The sequence below is a fragment of the Nomascus leucogenys genome, chromosome 14 (assembly GCF_006542625.1).
Source record: "Nomascus leucogenys isolate Asia chromosome 14, Asia_NLE_v1, whole genome shotgun sequence".
Classification (NCBI taxonomy): domain Eukaryota; kingdom Metazoa; phylum Chordata; class Mammalia; order Primates; family Hylobatidae; genus Nomascus; species Nomascus leucogenys.
This window is the reverse complement of record NC_044394.1, coordinates 68,753,974-68,770,224: the sequence shown is the minus strand read 5'-3', so window position 1 is coordinate 68,770,224 and position 16,251 is coordinate 68,753,974. Positions and strand designations below refer to the sequence as shown.

At 36.5% G+C, this 16,251-nt stretch overlaps 1 protein-coding gene across 1 annotated transcript in view; it reads right to left on the bottom strand.

The window, feature by feature from the left end:
- DNAH6 (dynein axonemal heavy chain 6) overlaps positions 1–16,251 on the bottom strand; it is a 354,720-nt gene that overhangs the window by 50,579 nt on the left and 287,890 nt on the right. Inside the window, exon 64 of the mRNA XM_030828117.1 lies at positions 6,966–7,156. Coding sequence (XP_030683977.1) covers positions 6,966–7,156 — 191 coding nt within the window. The remainder of the gene's footprint in view (positions 1–6,965; positions 7,157–16,251) is intronic.

Below are 16,251 nucleotides of genomic sequence, written 5' to 3'. Positions count from 1 at the left end.
ACACACTCAACCTTGAGCATGAGTGAGGCCTTCTGGATTCCCAAAAATATGTAGGAGATTTTCAAAGCTTTTGTTTCCCAAAGCATCTTACTCTCACCTTTCCTCCCAGGCTTTCTGCTTTGTCTGCTAGTTGCCTCAACTATTATCCCTTGGGCCAGGAGGCAGTGGCTCATACATTTGCCTTTAAATAATTTTGACAAAATCTTCCAGGGTAGTACCTCTCTCCTGGAACATTCCTAGTTAGATTAAATAAAATTAAGACCTGTGAGCTAGTCCTTCAAAGAGCCACCAGACAGGCCAAAACAAACAACTACAATCCCCCAAGAACAAGATATTTTCTGTTCACGATGGCACCAGGAACTCACACCATTGCTAAGCTAGAGAATGAGGGTTGGGGTAAGTTAAAATGCCACAAAGCTCTCCTGTCTAGATTCAGCTGCTTTTTCTTTATTAAGCATTCACTTGGTTGCTGAAACCTTTGGATATTTTCCAGAGTTTTGATAAAGTTGATTAGGACAGTTTTTGCCAGACTGTTATTTTTGTGTTGTCACTCCAAGTGTCAGGTTCCAGCCCATGCTGAGGTCTGAAGGGAGTGGGTGGATGAGTGGCAGATAGCTAAAAGAACACTCAGGGGGCTATGGGCACGTAAAATATGGCTTTTATTCTCTGGCTGCTCTGTCTGTCTTTTATCTTGGTTGCCCGCTCTGGCTGCAGCCCTTCTCAGCGGCTGGATCCGCAGCTCCTGCCGTCCCCATGGCTCTCCCTTACAGGGTCAGCAGCTCCACTCTCTCTTTCTGGGTGTGAACCATATGTACAGCATCAGCAGGGCAATTGTACCTTTTACAGACAATAGTGGCTGAGAGCCAAGTATGAGTTTACACAAACAGGTTATATAACAAGTAGAGTTTTACTCCTGTGCTCCAAACTCGCTGAGTCACACTGGCCCAGATAGCTGACTCAACTTACTCTTGACCATAGCACATACATTTTCCTTACATGTGTAGAGATAGATTTTTGGAATTTCTACTCTGCCATTATTTGCTGATATAACACCTGGCTTGGTTATTCTTGGTCCTTGCATTTATATATACGTTTTAGAAGTATCTTGTCAATTTCCACCCAAAACACCAAATGGTATTTTGATTTGGTGGCATTGAATATATAAATCAATTTGAGGAGAATTGATATCTTTACAATATTGAGTCTTCCACTTAATAAATATGGCATATCCATCCTTTACTTAGGTCTTTTTGGTTTCCTTCAGTAATATTATATAGTTTTCTGTGGTGAGATCTTGCATATCTTTTATTATATTTGTCTTGAAGTATTTGATTTTTTATGCTTTTATTGTGGGAGGGTTTTTAATAATAAATTTCTTTTAAAATTATTGGACTATTCAGAAATGCTATTTATGCTTACCAATTTTAAAATTTATGTTTTTTGAGGAACTTTAAATTTCAATAAAATTTTCAAATTCATTGGCAAAAGTTTTTTTAAATAATATACTCATTTTAATGTCTGCTGATCTGCAATGATATTCTCTTATTCATTTTGATAAATATTTTTAGACTCTCTCTAATCAGTTTCAGCAGGAATTTATTAGTTTTATTAAGTTTAAAAATTCAACTTTTGGTCTTTTGGATCCTGTCTATTGTGTGTTTCCTAAGTCATGCATTCTTGCTCTTATTTTTATTTTTTAAATTTTAGTAGAATTTAATTACTAAGTTTAGATAGTTTTTTATATAACATATATATTTAAGCCTATACATTTCCCTCTAATTCTGGATTTAGGAGCATCTCACATGTTTTGCTATAGTTCCACCATTATTCTGTTTAATTTATTTTTGGGTTTCCATTTTCAATTTCTTCTTTGTCTAAAAAAGGCTTAATGTTGACTTTATTTTTTAAGAGAAGTTTTGACAGTAATTTGCTTTCCACACTTAGAATATATGTCTTCCAGATTTCATTATTTCTGCAGAGAAATCAGTCAATGGAATATTCGTTGCATCTTTGAAGTTAATCTGTTTTTAATATGTTCTTTTTTTTCCCTCCCCAATTCACTGTAATGGGTCTAGGTAGAGAATTTTCTTTGCATTTATTATGCTTGGGGTTTAGTAGAGTTTATGTAATGTGTGGATTGATGTCTTTTGTTTTGGAAAATTCTCAGCCATTGTTTATTAAAATATTCTGCCCTCTTCTCTCCTTCTGGGACTCAAATTACACTTTAATAGATCTTGTCACTGTATCTCTGCCTCTTATCTTCTCTTCCATCTTTTCCATTGTTTTGTCTCTTCATACTTTCAATTCATCAAATTGATATATTGAATTCTTACTTTCAGTTTTATATATATATATATATATATACACACACTTATAAATATGTGTATCTATATATATACATTTTTTTTGACACAGGATCTCACTTTGTCACTCAGGCTGGAGTGCTGTAGCATGACTAGGGCTCACTGCAGTCTCAACCTCCTGGGCTCAGGTGATCCTCTTACTTTAGCCTTCTGAGTAGCTAGGACTACAGGTGTGCAGCACTCCACCTGGCTAACTTTTTTGTAATGATGGGGTTTCACTACGTTGTCCAGTCTGGTCTCAAACTCATGGGCTCAAGTGATCTTCCTACGTAGACTTCCAAAGTGCTGAGATTACAGGCATAAGCCACTGTGCCTGGCTCAGTTATATTTTTACATTCTAGAATTTTATTTTAAGTAATTTAAATTGTCTGCCAATTTGCTCAATTTTTTATTTCCTTGAACATTTTAAAGCTGTCTTAAAATTAATGTCATATATCCATTATCAGGATACTCTGTGCTCTGTTTCTAATATACACTGTTTATCTTGTTTTTTAAACATGTAGTCCGGGGTTCTCTTGTATATATTTCCTTGTGCAGCTAAAATTTTCTGTTCCCCCAGATAAGATTTATGTTTTCTGGCAGGCATCCAGAGATACTAGCAGTCAGGGATCATCTTAACCTCTTCCACAAACTATTTATTTCTTACCTGGCATTATTTGTTTTGATAAATCTCCTTGGAGTGCAAATCTAAAGTAAGGGGGTTTACCAGCCTTCCCTCCTACTTAGTGGGCTCTGGGGTCTTATTTTGTCTCCTTTGTCCTTTGAAGCAATCAAAAAGTCTGCCTCGCTTCACAGCCCCTTAGCCTCCTCCTCTGGTGCCTCTAGGAAAAAAATGGCCATGAGTGCTGGGCTCATTGCTCTAGGTTTTCCTTTCCTCCTAAATATTCTTCACTATTTTATTAATTCTCCAGACCTCCAAACATATATTTCCTTAAATATTTTGTCTATGGTTTCTAGGTGCTCTCAGTGGAAATATTGATCTGAGTCCTTAGTTTGTTATTACTGGAATGAGAAGTCCACAAATATGCATCAATTTACCTGTAAGTGCCACATTACTACATCCTACAGGTTTTTATATGTAATATTGTTTTTGTCATCTACTTCCACTTATGGAAATTCCCATTTTGTTTTCTCTTTAACACATGGATGTGCAGAAGTGCATTTTTTTGTTTCCCAAAATGTTTAAAAAATAATGTTTTAAGATAGAGTCCTAAGATTTTATTGTGGTCAGAGAAAATATCTGTCTTCTTTTAGAAATATGTATCTTTCTAAACACATGGCTAATTTTTGTAAATGTTCCATGGATACTTGAAAATCTTGCATTTGTTATATTTGTTAAGTATAGAAATCAAAGTTCTTAATTTCGCTGTCTGAATATTTTATATTTTTACCAATTTTGCAACTTTTGTTTGCTTCATGACAGTTTCTATCAGATGTGTTAAAATTTTCCATATTAATGTTGATTTATCAATTTTTTCTTGTATAAATTTCTCCAGTTTTTGCTTTATAAATTCAATATTTGTTGTTAGTTGTGTACAGTTTCACAATTGGTGTCTCTTCTTTGTGGATCGTTTTGTATATCATGTAGTTTTCCTTTTAATCCTTAATAAAATTTTTGCTTCAAACTCTGTTTTGTGATATACATTGGAACTATTGATAGCTCTCTTTTCATTAGTATTTGCATGGCATATATCTTTTGAATTTCTTTATTTTCTACCTTCTGTATTGTTTTTGTATTGTACATATGGTTTCTAAATAGCATGTAAATAAAAATTGTTTTTGAAATCTAACCTGATCACTTTTATTTGTTCTAAGGTGAGATATTTATACCTATTTAGGTATTTGCATTAATTTCTACTCTTTAGTTTGACTTTTTGGTTTACTATACTTCATTTTTGATTTTCTTTATTCCTATCTGCTTTTGGATGGAAATATTCGACTGTATATCCTTTTTCTCCTCTGTTTGTTTGGAAACTACAAATCATTTATCCTTTTAGTCTTTTCCCCTAAAATTTTAACACATACCTGAAACCACGAATTTTCCTAAGGGAATATAGTGATTCTATACTTCTTTTTTCCTCCTGAAGATATCAAGAAATTAGCACTCATTAGCTACTGATTAATAACCTTCCTAATTTTCTAATTATCATCCTGAATTCTACCTTTACTTTAAAAATTATTATGAAATAGTCAAGAGTCACAAAAGCGATGAAGTTAAATACAATGCATATTCATGTATCCACAACCCAGCTTAAGAAATAAAACATTATCTACATGATCTGAGCCTGTAGTCTGCCTCTCCTTGTTTAATTCTCTCTTATTACCTACCTCCACTCCCAAGGTCACTTCTATTCTGGATTTCATATAATTTCTCTACCTTTCTTTACACTTTTTAAAAAAATACGAATTCCTAAATAATACATGCAATTATTTGCTTGTTTAATAATTTTACATATTTTATTCTACTTCTTGAATATTTAAATTCTTCTGAAATGTAACATTTTTGCTCAATATTAGTTTGTGTGACATAGTCATATTGATAGACATTATTATTCTAGTTTATTCATTTTCATGGCCATAGTGTATTATATTACATTTTATGAATATATTAATTTATATACTCATTTTCTAGATGGAAATTTAGGTTATTTCCAACTTTTGTTATTACAAACAATGTTTCTATAAATGTTCTTGACACTATTCTCAGTAGCAACAATATGGAATCAACCTAGGTAGGTACTCATCAACAGTGGATTGGATAAAGAAAATGTATATATACACCATGGAATGCTATGCAGTCATAAAAAAGAATAATATGTTCTTTGCAGCAACATGGATGCAGTGGGAGGCCATTGTCTTAAATGAATAAATGCAGGAACAGAAAATGAAATACCACATAAGTCTAAGAGTTGAAATTATAAAAAAGAGGACTTGAATGTGGCTTCTTATACAAATATGATTGATTTTTTTCTCTATGATGCAAATTCAGTAGTGAACTGTTGAGCTATTGAAGATGCCCTCTTTGACTTTAATATATACTGCCAAATAATTTTTGCTTATTTTTTACTCCCCTTGCAATATAAATTGTTTCCATAGCTCCATATCTTTGTCACCATTTTGCCATTTGGATAGGTGTGAAATGGCATCTTTTCACGGTTTTAATTTGTTGTTTCCGAATTACTAGTAAGGTTGGACATATTTTCATATGCTTATTGGGCATTTAGTTTTCCTTTTCTGATAATTCTGTTTGTATTTTTTGTCTTTATTCCTTTTGAGTTGTTTCCTTTTTCTTACCGATTCACAGAAACTCTTAATAAGTCTGTAGTAATACTTTGTTGAGATTTCAGAACCAAAGGCAAATGTTTAGGATCATTTGATGATTAATTTTATGTGTCAACTTGTCTGAGGCATGAGATACTTACATATTTGGTCAAACATTATTCTGGGTATGTCTGTAAGGGTGTTTCTGGGTGAGATTAGCATTTCAATTAATAGATGGAGTAAAGCAAATTGCCCTTCCTAAGCTAAGTGAGCGAGACTTAGCTAATCAATTGAAGAACTGAATAGAATAAAAAGGCTGAATAAGAGATAACTTCTCCTGCCTGACTATTAAGCAGGAACATCGGTTTTTTTCTGGCCTTTAGACTCAGACTGAAACATTGGCTCTTCTTGTGTCTCAAGCCTGCTGAGTTTTGGACTGGTACTTATACCATCAGCTCTCCTGGCTCTCAGGCTTTTGGACTCAGACTGGAACTACACATCAGCTGTGCTGAATTTCCAGTTGTTGACTGCAAATCTTGCAACTTCATATACACACACACACACACACACGTCCTATCAGTTCTATTTCTCTGGAGACTTCTGACTAATACAGAACATGAACTCCAAATGAAGAAATGGAATCCATCCTTAATTCCCAGTCCAGGGACCAGGCCAGACCAGCCACTCCATGAAGGAACCCATCAGAGCTGGAGGCTACCTCGTGGACCTGAGACCCCTATTCTCCTCTGCCACTGTGTGGTCCTGTGTACTTTTTTACCCACCTGGATAACATCTTGGAGAGGATTAGGGATAGAAAGAAGAGTCAGGAAGACTGAACTTTCATTAAAAAAACCCCAAATCAGCTTACTGTAAAGGAGACATTTAAATCAGAAGAAAATAATGTAAATGGGCAAGTTTAAACATCCCTCTTATCCCTATTACCCAGAAGAGTGAAGACTCATGAGAAAGGTGAGACTAATAATGGAACATGAAGAGCTCCTTTTTTGTACATTTGATTATAGAGAGTAAACTGCAGTACCTTTTTGGTTATGTTAAAATCCTGTGTTAAATACCAAACAAATTTCAACAATTATTCCACTAGATTATTAAACTTTAATATTTTAAGCAATTTCTCCTTTGCTTAAATAAAATTTACAGCTACTTTTATGACTTTTGACCCTGTTTTAACAATAGCTAACTATTAACATATCTTAAATTTGTGTAGTAAGAGATACCTGGATGTAAGAATTTATGCTCTACAAGGGGAAGAACAAAGGCAAATTTTAACAAAGAGATGTTCATATGCATATGCATTATTAAAACTGCACAACATGACCTTACCGTTCTGAATATCCACTTTCCCGGGCAAACCTCTGAAATGCACCCATGGGATCTGAGCCTGTGCTTAAGATGAATACCAGGGGAGTGTTGCATGACATGTCTTGATACACGGTAGCCAGGTCCACAGGTGGTGTCTCTATAAACTGTTTTCCAAGATTTTCTATCACAAAGTCTGTAAGAGCAAAAACCACCTGAAAGTTGAAAAGAAAAAAAAAAGTATGTTGAATGAGGATCCTTCATAATTTTATCCTAATTTTCTCCTTCAGCTCCTCAGAGGATGGTGCCCTGTGTTTTTGTACTTATTCTGTCTTGATTGGGTATACATCTTTTTATAGATATTATTTGGTGGATTTGTTCACCAAATATCTGTGGACAGCTATGGTTCTCATGACTCACAAGCAAGATGAAATATTAGGTAAGAGGGAAGTCCCTCAACATTCACTCTATTTATGAAGCTGCTGTCTCCCCTTCCTTGCTTCTTCTGTCCTGTTTCACATTCTTGTGGACTTTACTTTCAGCCCCTCTATTGCCTCTTTCTGCATTATTGATCTCTGTTTCCTTGATATTCCTATCATCATACAATTAAGCATTACTATATTCCATCCTTAAAAATAGAACCGAAACAAAGATCTTCCCTTGATGGCAGCTACTTTTCCAGCCACTATTTCATTTCTTTCCAAGCACTCACAAGCCAACTTTTCAGAAAACTGGCTCCATTTATTGTCTCCCTTTCTTCATCTCATTCACTCACCAGCCTCTTCTGACTCTTCTCTGGAACCAACCTCAGCCTTGATGATTACGCCCAGTCCTGGCCATTTCCTACATCAATTTGGTTCTTTCACTGATCCTACCCTACCCTACCTACCCCTCTCCTGTTCTTGCCGGCCTTGCCCCTCCCCAACCCATATGGAGCCTTCGTATGAGATAGAAAAAGGTGTCTCCTCTTCAAGGGACTTTTAATGTGCCAGAAAGCTGTCATGATAAATACACAGCCTACAATATCTACAAAGTGAATGGCTCCTCCATGGGTTATTCAGTGGACATCCTGCATAACTGCTAACAGCAGCCCTCCCTTTTGCCCTCCACTAGCTATCAACACCATTCTGCCCAAACAAGCCTTACTGTGTGTGTGTGTGTGTGTGTGTATGTAATGCTGTTGGGCAGGGAGGTGTCCCAACCTGGTCTAGGGCCATGGCCTTGGATCACACCCTTCTGTGGCCAACTTGGGAAAAGATGGTGTACACATGCCTGTTTCTTTAAGTGAGGATGTATTATGGTACTAACTATAAAGGTGTCAGGGTCTAGAAGGAACAGCCATGAAATAGGGCCATCAGGTTTGGGGCTTAGTTCTAATTCTAGTTGTGTCACTGTGTGGCTAAGTATAATTCACTTAATCTTTCCAGCATCGATTTCTTTATATTTTTTTTTCAGGTGGACACTCTTTTCTGTATAAATTTATGGGGTAAAAGTGTAATTTTGTCATACACATAGACCGCATTAGTGGTTGAGTCACAGCTTTTAGGGTTTCCATCACCTGAATAATGTACACTGTGCTCATTAAGTAATTTTTTTAATCATCCATCCCCTTCCCACCTTCTCACCCCTCTGAGTCTCCATTGTTTATCATCCCTTTCTGTACATTCATGTGTACATAATATTTAGCTCTCCCTTATGAGTGAGAACATGTGATATTTGCCTTTCTGTGTCTTACTTGTTTCAATTAAGACAGTGGTCTCCAGTTCCATCTATGTTGCTGCAAGAGACATGATTTTATATTTTTTTAATGGATGAATACAGTATTCAATTGTGTATATATACCACATTTTCTTTAGCCAATCATCCATTGATGGACATGCAGGTCGATTCCATGTCTTTGCTACTGTGAACAGTGTTGTGATAAACTTATGAGTGCAATTATCTTTTTGATATATTGATTCCTTTCCTTTGGGTAGATACCTAGTAGTGAGACTGCCGGATCAAATGATAGTTCTTTTTACTTCTTTGAGAAATCTTTGCCAGGCATGGTGGCTCATGCCTGTAATCCCAGCACTTCAGGAGGTCGAGGCAGGTGAATTGTTTGAGCCCAGAAGTTTGAGGTTGCAGTGAGCTGTGATTGTGCCACTGCAATCCAGCCTGGGTGACAGAGTGAGATCATGTCTCAAAAAAATTTTTTTTATACTGTTTTCCATGGAGGTTGCACTAATTTACATTCCACCAAGAGTGGGAATGTGTATTCCCTTTTCTCTGCATCTTAACTGACATTTGTTATTATTTTACTTGTTAGTAATAGCTATTTGGACTGGGGTACAATAATATCTCATTGTGGTTTTAGTTTGCATTTCTCTGATGATTAATGATGTTGAGTATTTTTCATATACCTGTTAGCCATTTGTATGTCTTTTGAAAAGTGTCTATTTATGTCCTCTGTCCATTTTTTAATTGGATTATCTCTTTTCTTTGTTATTGTTGTTGAGTTCCTTGTGTATTGTGGATATTAGTCACCTGTCAGATGCATAGTTTGCAAGTATTTTCTCCCATTCTGCAGGTTATTCATTTATTCTGCTGATTACTTCTTTTGCTGAGCAGAAGCTTCTTAGATTAAGTCCCATTTGCCTATTTTTTGTTGCCTGTGCTTTTGATGTCTTAGTTATTCATTCATTGCCTAGACCAATGTCAAGAAGAGTTTCCCTTGGTTTTCTTCTAGTATTTTTATAGTTTCAGATCTTATTTTTAAGTCTTTAATTCATCTTTAGTTGGTTTTTGTATACAGTGAGAGATAGGGGTCCAGTTTCATTCTTCTGCAAATGGCAATCCAATTTTCCCACCACCATTTACTGAAAGAGGTGTCTTTTTCCTATTGTATGTTCTTGTTGACTTTGCCAAAGATTGGTTGGCTGCAAATATGTGGCTTTATTTCTGGGTTTTCTACTCTGTTCCATTGATCTATGTATCTATTTTTATAACAGTGCCATGCTGTTTTGATTACTATAGCCTTGTAATATAATTTGATGTCAGATAGTGTGTTGCTTCCAGCTTTTTTCTTTTTGCTTTTCTTTTTGCATTGGCTATTTGGGGTCTTTTTGGTTCCATATAATTTTAGGATTGCTTTTTCTAATTCCGTGAAAAGTGATGTTGGTATTTTATAGGGTTTACATTGAATCTGTGGATTGCTTTGGACAGTATGGTCATTTTATTGATAGTAGTTCTTCTTATCCATGGGCATGGGATGTTTTTCCATTTATTTCTGTCATTCACAATTTCTTCAGTGTTTTGTAGTTTTCTTTGTAGAGATCTTTCACCTCCTTGGTTAAATATATTCCTAGGTATTGTTTTTTGTTGTTGTTGTTGTGGTTTGTTTGTTTTTTGAGACAGAGTTTTGCTCTGTCACCCAGGCTGGAGTGCAGTGGCACAATCTCGGGTCACTACAACCTCCGCCTCCTGGGTTCAAGCAGTTTTCCAGCCTCAGCCTCCCACGTAGCTGGGATTACAGGCAAGCACCACCACACCCAGGTAATTTTTTGTATTTTTAGTAGAAATGGGATTTTGCCATGTTGCCAAGGCTGGTCTCAAACTCCTGAGCTCAGGCAATCCACCCATCTTGGCCTCCCAAAGTGCTAGGATTACAGGTATGAGCCACTGCTCCCGGCCAGGTATTTTTTTTTTTTTTTTGGTAGCTATTCTAAATGGGTTTGCCTTCTTAATTTCATTCTCAGCGAGATCATTATCAGTATATAGAAATGCTACTGATTTTCATTTGTTGATTTTGTATTCTGCAACTTTCTAAATTCATTTATCAAATTTAAGAGTTTTAGGTGAAGTTTTAAATTTTATTTTTTGGATATATCATACTATACTGTATCATTAATAAACAGGAATAATTTGACTTCATCTTTTCCAAACTGTATGCCTTTTACTTCTTTCTCTTGCTTGATTGCTCTGGCTAGGACTCTAGCACTATGATGAAGAGAGGTGGTAAAAGTGGGCATCCTTGTTTTTCTCCAGATTTTTGAGGAAATGTTTTCAACTTTTCCTCATTCAGTATAATGTTGGCTGTGAGGTTATCTTATATGAGCTTTGTTATTTTGAGATATGTTCCTTCTACGCCTAATTTGTTGAGGGTTTTTATCATGAAGGGGTGCTGAATTTTATCAAACGCTTTTCTGAGTCTACTGAGATGATCATATGATTTTTGTCCTCAAATCTGTTTATGTGATGTATCATATTTATTGATTTGCATATGTTAAATCATCCTTGCATACCTGGATAAAACCCACTTGATATTATCTTTTAGATATTATCTTTATATTATCTTTTTGATGTACCATTGAATTAGGTTTGCTAGTATTTTGTTGGGGACTTTTGAGTCTATATTTATCAGGGATATTGGTCTATAGTTTTCTTTTTTTGTTGTGTCCTTATCTGGTTTTGGTGTCAGGATAATACTGGCCTCACAGAATGTGTTAGAGAGAATTCCCTCCTTCTCTATTTTTGGAACAACTTCTTTTATTGTTTTTATTTCAAAAGGCCTTGATTATATAAACCATTTGCTTTTTACTTTGCTAAAAACTAATACAAGAGTTTACAATGAGTTACAATATACAAAACACCAATAACTTATTTCTTGGGGTTGCTATTTAAATACCAAAATGGTAACACACTCATGAAATGCTTTTGAACTTTAAAAAGTTGGAGAAATATTTTTCTCACAAACAGAACAAACTGTCATTAATATTACATAGTGATCTTGGTTCTCAGTGGCTTTAACACAAGCTACTCATTTGTTACAAGCATATGTAACATGCAATTTCTCATGTGTGTGAACTAATTTTCTTTATGAGACATTTTAAATATGCAGAAAATAAATGTGCATAAAACATACCCTCATTTGGGCGCTAGTCACCCAATACATATATCCAAGAACATGGTTAAGTACATAAAATACAGGAAGGAGATGCATCAGTTAAAGCTATGAAGAGGATTCCTGCAGAATTAGCATGCGGTTTCCTGTCCTTTGATTTGTCCCAGTGCTAGTTGTCTCTCCAGGAAGGTGGAAGGTGAATGATTCTCAGGTGGAAGAAGGGGCTGTACCATAGAAGTGAGTTATGTATGCATGCCAGCCCAAGGGTTGTATCTCACTATCATTGCTAAATGGTTCTCCCCACTTTCATATTAGGTGGTTTAGAGTTCTCTGCTGTTTACAATAGTGTATTAAAGATCTTGTTCATACAAAAGATAACATAATGACTCCTATCTTAGTTACTCACTTCTTTGATTTTAGTTATTCCAGTCAGTATAAATGAACCAGGCCTGCTTCCTGATGTTGAAACCATCACTGGCATAATGGCCTGAATAGAGTGTTTCCTTATGACTGGCAACATGCTGAGATGGCAGGAGTATGGAAGATTTCCTGGCTTGACATTTCTGATCAGTTCTTCAGCTTTAGATTTTGTGCAGTCTGTATATACATTTCCTGGCTTGACATTTCTGATCAGTTCTTCAGCTTTAGATTTTGTGCAGTCTGTATATACATTTCCTGACTTTCAAAGTCCTTATCAGATCCCACTCTACCCAAGAAAGTCTTGCCATCCTACAGTGGACTTGCAGTGGACTTAACTCTGTAGTTATGCTGAGGTCTTTCTCTCTGTGCTCCACTGTACTGTGCTGCTGCAGGTTCCTAGATAGCCACACTGACCTGCTTGGTTCTCAAGGACTTCTTCATATCACATGGCTGGAACTGATCAACTTCTCCCTGTGCCTCTTTTGGATATTTTTCTGTCCTATTCTCATGGAGATCTTGATGGCAGTAATGGCAAGAATTTGCTGTGGAAATGGCTTAGATTACTTATAATCTATAAGGCCTAGATATACAGGCATTTCTTAAAAATCACCCTCTGCAAAATCCCATGTCTGGATTGTGGGATCATTAGAGAATATTCAATCTCTTCCCTCTTTATCACCAAGTTCTTTGCTAGGAGATCCTCTCTCTTTTTTATAAAATTAAATTTCCCATTATGATATATGTGACTCTCTTATGTTTTGCTTAAAACCCTCTTTTTAGCTTTGCTGCTTGATCCTTCACACAGTCTCTGGCTGAAGCCCTCAGAGCATTTTTCAGTTTATCCCTTCCATCAGAAGCCATCTGGCATTTCCAAAAGCAATTCCTGGCTTCAGAGGAATACTTTTTTGAAGGTATTGATGGGTGAGTGCACAAATTCACCACTGAAAAATTCTCTGTGACTGGGAATTCCCTGCCCAGAGAAAGGGCATGGTTCTGTGTTTCCCTTGGATGAGAAGATAAGTTTAAATATTTGGGAATAAGGATTCCCTGCTCATCCTTCACTAGTGACAAATCTCATTAAAGCTGTAGTGTATTAGGTGACTTATCAGGACCCTGAGTGACCTACTGAAATTGTGCATTATAATAGAACCCTTGTCCTTACACTTCTTAGCATCATACTCAAGTTTCTGAGACCTAAAGAAAAAATAAGAAAATGTTAAGTGGAATAAGGAAGTGTATTTTTCCTTGCAGAAGGCTAATGGATAGGTCATTAAACAGGTTATGAGAATTACAGTAACTCAAAATTTAAATTGGTAATAATTACTGCATACTCTTGTAGCAGTATTATCAGCAAAAATCCAACAAGATAAACTTTCTTTCTCAAGTTCAATATTAGTCTTCCACGATTTATTTAATTTTTCTATGTCTTCCTTCACTTGATCCAAATAGTGGCTTAAAAAATTCTTGAGAGAAACACTCCACATACTAGGAATATAGAATAGAACTTCCTCAACCTGATAAGGGATGGTGTATTAGTCCATTTTCACGCTGCTGATAAAGACATACCTGAGACTGGGCAATTTACAAAAGAGAGAAGTTTAATTGGACTTACAATTCCACGTGGCTGGGGAAGCCTCACAATCATGGCAGAAGGCAAGGAGGAGCAAGTCACGCCTTACATGGATGGCAGCAGGCAAAGAGAGAATGCTTGTGCAGGGGAACTCCTCTTTTTAAAACAATCAGATCTCATGAGACTTATTCACTATCACGAGAACAGCACAGGAAAGATTTGCTCCCATGATTCAATTACCTCCCACTGGGTCCCTCCCACAACACATGAGAATTCAAGATGAGATTTGGGTGGGGACACAGCCAAACCATATAAGATATCTATGAAAAGCTGACAGCTAACATCATACTTAATGATTAAAGACTGAATGCTTTTCTCCTAAGATCAGGAACAAGGCAAGGATCTGCTCTTATAACATCTATTCAACATTGTGTTGTAGGTTCTATCTAGGGCAATTAAGCAAGAAAAATAAAAGCATATAGATTGGAAAAGATGAACTAAATTTATCTTTATTTGAAGGTGACATGATTTTGTACATACAAAACACTAGGGAACTCACTCAAAAACTATTAGAACCAATAAACAAGTTTGGCAAGGTTGCAGGATACAAAAACGTACAAAAATCAACTGTATTTCTGTACAGCAGTAATGAGAAAGGAGAAAATGGTTTTAGTCCGTTTTGTGCTGCTATAATAGAATACTTGAGACTGGGTAATTTATAAAGAAAATACATTTATTTGGCTTATAGTTCTGGAGGCTGGAAGTCCAAGAGCATGATATGGTATCTGACAAGGGCCTCTATACTGCCTCATCCCATGGTGGAGGGCAGAAAGGTAAGACAGGGCAAGACAGCAAGACAGCAAGAGAGGCCCAAACTTGCTTTTATAACAAGGCCACTCTTGCGATAACTAAATCACTCATATGACAATGTCTCTAACCCTTCATGAGCTCAGAGTCCTCATGATCTAATCACTGCTTAACACTGCTGTATTGGGGATTAAGTTTCTAATAAAGGAACTTTGGGGAACACATTTAAATCATAGCAAAAATTAAGAAAGCAATTCAATTTACAATAGTATGAGAAAGAATAGATTACTTAAAAATAAGTTTAACAAAAGAAGTATAAAACTTCTTCTCTGAGAACTATGAAATACTGTTGGATAAAGTTAAAGAAGATCCAAATAAGTGGAAAAGCACCACATATTCATAGATCAGATGACTTAATGTTGTTAAGATGTTAATATTCCCCAAATTGATCTTCAGGTTCAATGCCATTCTTATCAAAATCTTAGCTGGCTTCTTTTCAGGAACTGACAAGCCCATTCTAAAACTCATATGAAAGTTCAAGGGACCTGGAATAGCGAAAACGATCTTGAAAAAGGAAAACAAAGTTGGAGGAGTCATGCTACTGGATTGTAAAACTTACTTCAAAGCTGCAGTAATCAAGACGGTGTGATATTGGAATAAAGATAGACATATAGGCTAATGGAATAAAATTGAGAATTCAGAAATAAACTCTCACAATTGTAGTCAACTGATTTTCAGCAAGGCTGCCAGAATCATTCAGTGGGTAAGGAATAGTCTTTCAACAAACGATGCTGTGACAACTGGTAGCCACATGCAAAAGAATGAAGTTGGGGCCAGGTGTGGTGGCTCAGGCCTGTAATCCCAGCACTTTGGGAGGCCCAGACTGGTGGATCATCTGAGGTCAGGAGTTCGAGACCAGCCTGGACAACATGGTGAAACCTGTCTCTACTAAAAATACAAAAAGATTAGCCAGGCGTGGTGGTGGGCACTTGTAATCCCAGCTACTTGGGCAGCTGAGGCAGGAGAATTGCTTGAACCCAGGAGGTGGAGGTTGCAGTGAGCTGAGATCGTGCCATTGCACTCCAGCCTGGGTGATAAGAGCAAAACTCTGTCAAAAAGAAAAGAAAACAAAAAAAAAGAAGGTTGGACTCCTACATCACACTTCACACCATACACAAAAATTAACTCAAGGCCAGGCGTGGTAGCTCATGCCTATAATCCCAGCACTTTAGGAGGCCAATGCAGGTGAATCACGAGGTCAAGAGATGGAGACCATTCTGGCCAACATGATGAAACCCCATCTACTAAAAATACAAAAATTAGCTGGGTGTGGTGGCACACACCTGTAGTCCCAGCTACTTGGGAGGCTGAGGCAGGAGAATCACTTGAACCTGGGAGGTGGAGGTTGCAGTGAGCTGAGACCGTGCCACTGCACTCTGGTCTGGCGACACAGCGAGACTATGTCTCAAAAAAAAAAAACAAAAAAAAAACAAATTAACTCAAAATGTATCAAAGACCTAAATGTAAGAGCCAAAACTATGTAATTTTTTTTTTTTTTTTAACAGAGTTTTGCTCCTATTGCCCAGGCTGGAGTGCAATGGTGCGATCTTGGCTCACCACAACCTCTGCTT